Source organism: Octodon degus, unplaced genomic scaffold, assembly GCF_000260255.1.
Source record: "Octodon degus isolate 3935 unplaced genomic scaffold, OctDeg1.0 scaffold00099, whole genome shotgun sequence".
Lineage (NCBI taxonomy): Eukaryota > Metazoa > Chordata > Mammalia > Rodentia > Octodontidae > Octodon > Octodon degus.
Genome location: NW_004524675.1, coordinates 4,891,346 through 4,898,541, shown reverse-complemented (window position 1 = coordinate 4,898,541; position 7,196 = coordinate 4,891,346). Strand labels below are relative to the sequence as shown.

At 39.0% G+C, this 7,196-nt stretch overlaps 1 protein-coding gene across 1 annotated transcript in view; it reads left to right on the top strand.

The window, feature by feature from the left end:
• The window catches only part of Ift74 (intraflagellar transport 74), a 112,632-nt gene that overhangs the window by 54,335 nt on the left and 51,101 nt on the right, over window positions 1–7,196 (top strand). The window contains exon 13 of the mRNA XM_004638567.2: window positions 6,841–6,894. Within this exon, the coding sequence (XP_004638624.1) occupies window positions 6,841–6,894 (54 nt within the window). The remainder of the gene's footprint in view (window positions 1–6,840; window positions 6,895–7,196) is intronic.

The window sequence follows — 7,196 nt, the reverse complement described above, 5'->3', positions numbered from 1 at the left end:
CCGGCCCACGCTGCGCCAGGGCTGGGACTGGTCCCGCTGGCGCAGGGTAGCAGGAAACTCTCCGCACACTCACCGGACCTGGGCTAGGACTCGGGTTTATCTTTATAAGTGATTTGTTGCCTTTCTCTAACAGCTTTTAAGATTTTTTAGTCCTATGTTGGACTTCTGAGATTTTGACTCTGATGTGTTTTGGAAAAGCCCTTTTCTGATCATATTTCTTTGGGGTGCTATATGCCTCATTTATCTGTATTATTATATTATCTGTGTATATTATTTCCACATATTTGGAAAGTTTCTTGCCCTTATTTCTCAAAACAGTTTTTATTACATTTGTGCCGTCTTTTCTTTCTCACTAATTCAAATTAATCTTAGATTTTCTTCTTTGTGTCATCTAGCTGCTGTTCTGTAGTTTTCATGTTGTCTTGTTTTAAAGGTACCTGAGTGTGTTGTCATCTGCATCAGCCTTGTCTTCTGATTCAGACATTATCTCTTCACTTTGATCACTACTCCTGCTCATGCTTGCAGTAGAATTCTTATCTCCTATAGTTCTCTTTGATGTCTTTTTATGGATTCTAGTTGTTTGCTAAACTGGTTGTTCATGATTTGTATCATTTTGTTTAACTCATCCAGGTTTTTGCTAGTTTCTTTCTTAAAATAACATCATTTTATTTATTAAATCTATTATCTGTCTAGTTGTATTATCATTGAACTTGCTGAGCCCCTTAAGGACCTGTTGTCCGTCTCCCCCATCCTGTCATTTAATTTGGCTACTTAACTTTTGGTTCCCTCCCCATGCCTGCCCTACAAATCAGATTTGAGGGAGTTGGGAATTTTTGGAGGCATTTTGTTTCCTTGTCATGTTTCTGTTTTTGTTTGTTTTGTGTGTGTGTGTGTGTGTGTGTGTGCGCGCGCACACACGCTGAGGTTTGTGATTCGATTAAAGACTTTGTTGCCAGAATGGAGATCTCTTTAGTCAGTGTCTGCTTCCGAGTACTGTGCGTTGGGTGTAGCCAACTATGTGCAGAGACCATTTACCTCCATTAATTTTGGCCAAGGATGATGCAGTGTAATTGGCCCACTACCCATCCCCCGTAGTGAACAGCAGTGCTGTTGTTAACACAAAGACAATCCAAATATTGTCCTGCATTAAGTACCAGTTAAGAGCAGTTAGTATGCCACCCTGGCAATTGTGGTAGAATCACCAACAATAATAGTTAGAGATGGTTGGATTTTTTTTTTTTTTTCAGAACCAAGGATTGAACTCAGGCCCTTGCTCTTGCCAGGCAAGCACTTATTTACTGAGCTATCTCCCTGACCCCTATGGTTGGATATTGACATACCATAAAACAACAACAAAATAGTATCATGGTACCACCTTTTACAGTAGAAAAGAAATCTGTCATTACATACACAAAGACAAACCAAATATTGACATATAGTAAGTATCTGTTAAGCACAACAGTGATGCCACCATTAACAATAAAATAATAGAAAGAAATGCAACAAGAATTCCAAGATTAATAAAGCTTTGCAACAATAATAGTAAAGATGGAGGGAATGGGGAAGAGGAAGTAGAGGAAGTAAAATTTGAAAAATAAAAGGAAGATAAGCAGGAGGAAAAGTGAGAGAATGAGTTCTGTTAAGGTATAAAAGAAAATTAATAGATAAAAGTAACTGAGAGGAACAAACAAAAAAATGAAAAAAAAAAAAAAAAACCCATAGAGACCAAAATAAAGAGGATAAAAAGAATAAGAAAAGCTCACCCCCGCCCCCACCAGTTAAGGCAGTCCACTGAACTTAACTACAGCACTTTCAGAGCCAGCGTCTTCTAAAAGCCACCAACAACCTGCCAGCCTTGCTTCTCTACTCAGAGGGCATGATCTCTGTGACCTTCCTGGCCTGGGCTTAAACTTCTCAGGGATAGTCAGACCTTCTCTAGCGTCAGAACTGCTTCTCAGTGTGAAATCCAAGATAGTGCTAGCCTGTAAACCTTGAGTGAAGAGAGCATCATTGGAACCTAGAGAATTATAAATGTCATATAAACTTCTTTTAGTGAGGACAGTCTTCTTTCCCACAAGAAATGAGGGCAAGGCCTGAATTTGATTTTACTGTATTTTTTTTGGTTGAACTGGTTTTTAGGAGAGGTTTATTTATTTTTTTGCTTGTTTGTTTTTGGTGCCGAGGACAGAACCCAGGGCTTCCAGCTTGCCAGGCAAGCATTCTGCCGCTGAGCCAAATCCCCAGCCCCCAAGGCCTGAATTTGTAGGGTACATTTTTGTGTATTTGACTAGATAATATATTTCATAATAATTTTTAATGTTTTTATTAGTATATGTTTATAGTACATAATTTTTACATAAACTCATCACAGGGCACTGGTACATGTACATAACACATCTTGAACACATCTTTTGAAGGAAAACACGTTATTCCTGTAATTCTCACCTTGTCTGATGAAGTACCTTACCAGTGACACTTCTGTGTAAAAGCCCCTGATCTCTTTTACCCATCTGGTTACCATGGCACTTCATCTGTACTCAGTTCCAACATTCGAGTTGCATTTAATCTTTTTTTTTTTTTTTAACTAGTAAATAAATTTTAAGTCCCTTGAATGGAGTGGGAATTGTCTTGTTTATTTATTTATTTTTATCCCTTACACCTGTGACAGTATCTGGTATATGGTGGATACTCAGATGATAGTATGGAATAGATAAATGAATGTAGATCTCTAATCACAGCAGCATTAGAGGACCTCTACAAAATCACACCCATGTTATTATCATGTTCTTTTTGTCTTCTTTGGTCTCTTTATTGGCGATCCTACTTCTCTTTGCCTGTTGCATCTCTGGTACAACACTCTGATTTGCTTCCTTCTCTCTATGAATTTGTCCTGTCCTGTGATGTATAAGAATGGATTTGGTAACATGTTACATTTCTACTCTACCCTACCTTAAGAATGCTGATGTCTAGGCAGCTAAAGTATTAATCCTCCACTGAGAAATCACAAAGCAGCTCAGTTCACTAATGCCCTGACCGTTCTCCGTCTTAACAGTGATAAGCTGTTTTTTGAACTTTAGAAATCTGCTGAGCTGTGTGAGTGATCTGTCCCATCTAATCAAACTGTGCAGCTGGAGACATTGACCAGATATGCCTTCCAGCTGAATATGTTGGCATAGGAGGATGATTTGAGGGAGGAGGAAGGAGTCTCCCAAATTTCTGACTCAGATGGTAAAGGGGTGGTGAGGACATTCCAATGAATGGGGAATCAAGGGAGTGTAGACATTGAGGGTATAAAGACTGATAAGTTTAATTATGGATATATTGAGTTTCACAATATCCTAAAGAACATCCAAATGAATGTATAGTGAAGAGCTGGTTGAACAAATGTGAAAATAAGAGAAAAGGTCAAATTTGAGAGATTTTTTTTTTTTTTTTTTTTTTTTTTTGCAGGGGGGCGGGAGACTAAGGATCAAACACAAGATCTTGTGCTTGTCAGGCAGGTGCTTAGGCTGCCGAGCTGCCGCCTTGGCCTGAAAGACACTTGGATGGCAGGGTGGGTGGCCAGTGCTCCACTGAAGCAGAGCATAGAAGGTGTGCAGCAGGGAACATGCCCACTGAATTAGGCAATTGTGAATCCACTGTCCCTGGTTTACAATGCCAGAGCCTTATCCACTAGGCCACTGGGGTGCGGCAGAGAGCTTTTAAATTGTAAGAATGAGTGCTATTTCTCTGGATATAATATAGCATTAGAAACTAGTTTTAAAAACCAAAAATTTAAATGGAAGAACCCATGGAGAGAATGGTCTTAGTATAAAAAAGCCAACAAATTAGCCTACTTACAAAGAAAGCAAAAAATAAATAAAGGAAAAATTGAAAGGATGTGTCAGGAGTGCTAAATCTTGCAGAATAAAAAAATTGCCCTTTGGATTTGATAATCAAGCAGTCAGAATCTTAATGAGAACAATTCTTTCCTTTTCTTTTTTTGTATTTTCTTAGGGCAGGGTCTACAGGGTGTTCAGGGTCTCACTACTAGATTGAACTCATAGTGATTCTCCTTTTTACAGCCTCCTAAGTGCTGGGAATACAGATGTGCGCCACCACACCCAGTCTCAGTCGGCCTCTCAACATGCCCCAGGGGCAGGGCAGGTAAAGCAGGCCAGGGGATTGGACCCCCAGCGCCTGCCTGCTTGCAGGCACTTTAATCTGCTGAGCTATTTGGCTTCCCAAGAACAATTTCAATGAAAGGAAAAATCTCATTATAATTCCTCAAGGGGGGCTGGGGAGATGGCTCAGTGGAATAAGCGCTTAATTCCTCAAGGGCTAAAAACAAGAGGAGACATTGGATAGAGAATGTGTAGGGGATTTTTTTTTAAGTTATCAGAAGAGGATAATTAAGATCTTTAGCCTAGAATCCAAGCCTCCCTTCTAATCCCTTAAAGCCTGACCAGTCTTCTTAAGGGTGGAATGCCTCAGCCAAAACAAGGAGCCATGTGTTGCTTATGAAATTAGGCTGCTGCAGGTTTTCTGCTGCATCCCAGATATTCTGTGCTACAAGCTCCATCTATCCTTTCTCTCTGATTTCCATTTTAAAAAAAGACCTGCTTCAGGGCTCTGCTTTTTGCAGCACCTTGATATACTAGTAGTTCCCTTACCATCCAGTCAGTTGTTATGGTTAAATCTAGGGTGTCCCTTAAATGTCTCATGTGTTCAGAGTGAAGCTTTTAGAAGATGGCAAAGTCTGGGGACACTGTACTCATCCATGGACTAATCCTTAGATTAGTCCATGGATGAGTTCAGAGTTTTATGTGCTGTTGTGGGCCTGGTGGGGAGAAGTGGATCACTAGGTGTGCTTGCAAGGGTGTATTTCACTCCCTTCTGTCTCTACCGCCTGACCACTGTGGTGTGAGCAGCTTTCATGTGCCCCTCTGCTGTGTTGTTTCTGCTTTGCAGCCTGTGCACTAGAGAATAAACTCTTCCTTTATTGAGATATTTTGTCCCAGTGACCAGGAAAGTGAATTAGGCACCAGTATTTGCGCAAGTGGTGGTCTGTGCTTCCATGCTTCCTCTGTAATTAGGAATGCTGTCCTTGTTGCCTTTTGTTTCCTGTTATTTATGGTATTTCTTTTGCCTGTTACTGATGATGTAGCCAGATCTTGGAAAATATAGCTTATAGGATTATATATGGAACACTGACTAACCTCTTTCTATTGTTCACCCCATTTTCTTTGAACACTGTGTGTGTGTGTGTGTGTATTGTATGTATGTATGTATGTGTGTGTGTAGTTTTATTTTGTTGTTTCTGTGTTTTTGAGACGAAGTCTAGCTATATAGGCTGGCCTCAAACTCATGATCGATCCTCCTTCCTCAGCCTTCTGAGCATGCGCCATGCCTGGTGTTGAACTGTTATTCCTGAAGTACTAGAGGTCATGTCTAACCCAGACTCTCCTTTGGAATAACTGAACTATTTATTATTTCTTCCATGCTAGCTGGGTTTCTTCTTCCATTTCTCCAAAAAGCTAAGAACTGAGTAGACTAAAGAAACAAAGTGAAGCAAGACCAGGTTTATTGTACTTTCTGTTCCTGGGGCTCAGGGTACACAGGATTGCAGCCCTCTCACTGTTTAAGAAAATGAACCTGTGCCTCCAAAGCTCAGTGTTGGTTATGGAGAAACCTTATTACCCAAATCTGTTCACTCTGGCTCTTAAACATCTCCAATAAAAATTCATTAGCTTCTTTCCTAATTACCACCAATCTACTCCAGGCACCTTTCACCTGGCTCCACCTCGACTACCATGGCTACCAACTGGTCTATCCTTGCAGCAAACCTTTTGTTTTATTCTCCAGACCTGAAATACTTAATAAAAACATAGATTGATCATTTTATTCTCCTGCGTAACATTCTTCAGTATCATTGTACTTAGCAGAACATACAGATTCTTTGATATGAGTCTTGTAAGGTGTTTCATAATCTGCTTTAGCTTTGTGTCACTTTTTCACGTCACACGACTTCAGCTGTACTCCTCTTTCAGTTCCTATGCTACTGTGTTCAACCTCACCTCCAAACTTCTGTACTTGTAATTCCTTGGTATTTGCTTTATGTATGTTTTAACCACATAAAGGTAACTTCTATTCATTCACTAAAATACAGCATGAATTTTACTTAGGGAAAATTTCCCAATGTGCAAACTTGATTAGTTGTTTTTGCTGGTACACTGATACCATTCTGTGCTTTTTGGTAGGTTTTAATTATTCATTGTTACATTTAAATTTAAGTTATTTATTAATTCGTAGGCTGTAAGCTCTGTAAAGGAAATAACAGTGCTACTTCACTTTTTCTTGTGAATCCTTGTAGATACAATGAACTTTCTCTAAGTGTAGGTATCTTGTTACTGGTAGTGTTTGTGTAGGTCAAATACCATTGTACATTTTTTCTAGTCCTGAGATTATGTTTTTCAAGTAATCAATACAAATTACATGCAGCTGCTTTTAGAGACATACACCTGCAATCCAAGAACTATTGGAGACTGAGACAAAAAGATCACAGGTTGGAGCCCTGCATGGACACCTTAGCTAGATCCTCACCCAAAAAAAAGGCTGGGAATGGAGCTTAGTGAGAAGGCCCTGAATTCAGTCTCCAATTACGCGCGCGCGTGCGCGCGCACACACACACACACACACACACACACAGAGCTCTGTAAATCAGTATAAAAGAATTTTACCTAATTGAGGATATCAAATATTCAGTCACTAATGACATGAAGAAACCTAAGAGATGTTTATAATTTGGAGTATTATAACTGAAATTTTTGAAATTAATGTTATATTTTGTATTCTTTCCAGGTGAAATGAATCAGAAATACAAAGAACTAAAAAAACGAGAAGAAAATATGGACAGTAAGTGATAATTTACAGACATAGGAATCCATTCTCACATTGCTGTTCATTTATTTTAAAAATCACATTAATGAAAAATAAAAAAATCTCATTTTATGGAGATACATAAATATCTGAATTTCTAGCAAAATTTGAAGATGGGTAGAGAGTGTCAAAAGTATATATACATACAGATGATGTCCATTTTGTATCTGTGTATTCAAAGTGGTTAGGATAGATATATAGTTGCATTCTCTTAATGAATAGAATGATTGGTTCTAATGGTGTTTGTAAATAGGATCTCAAGTCTGCATCTTGTACAG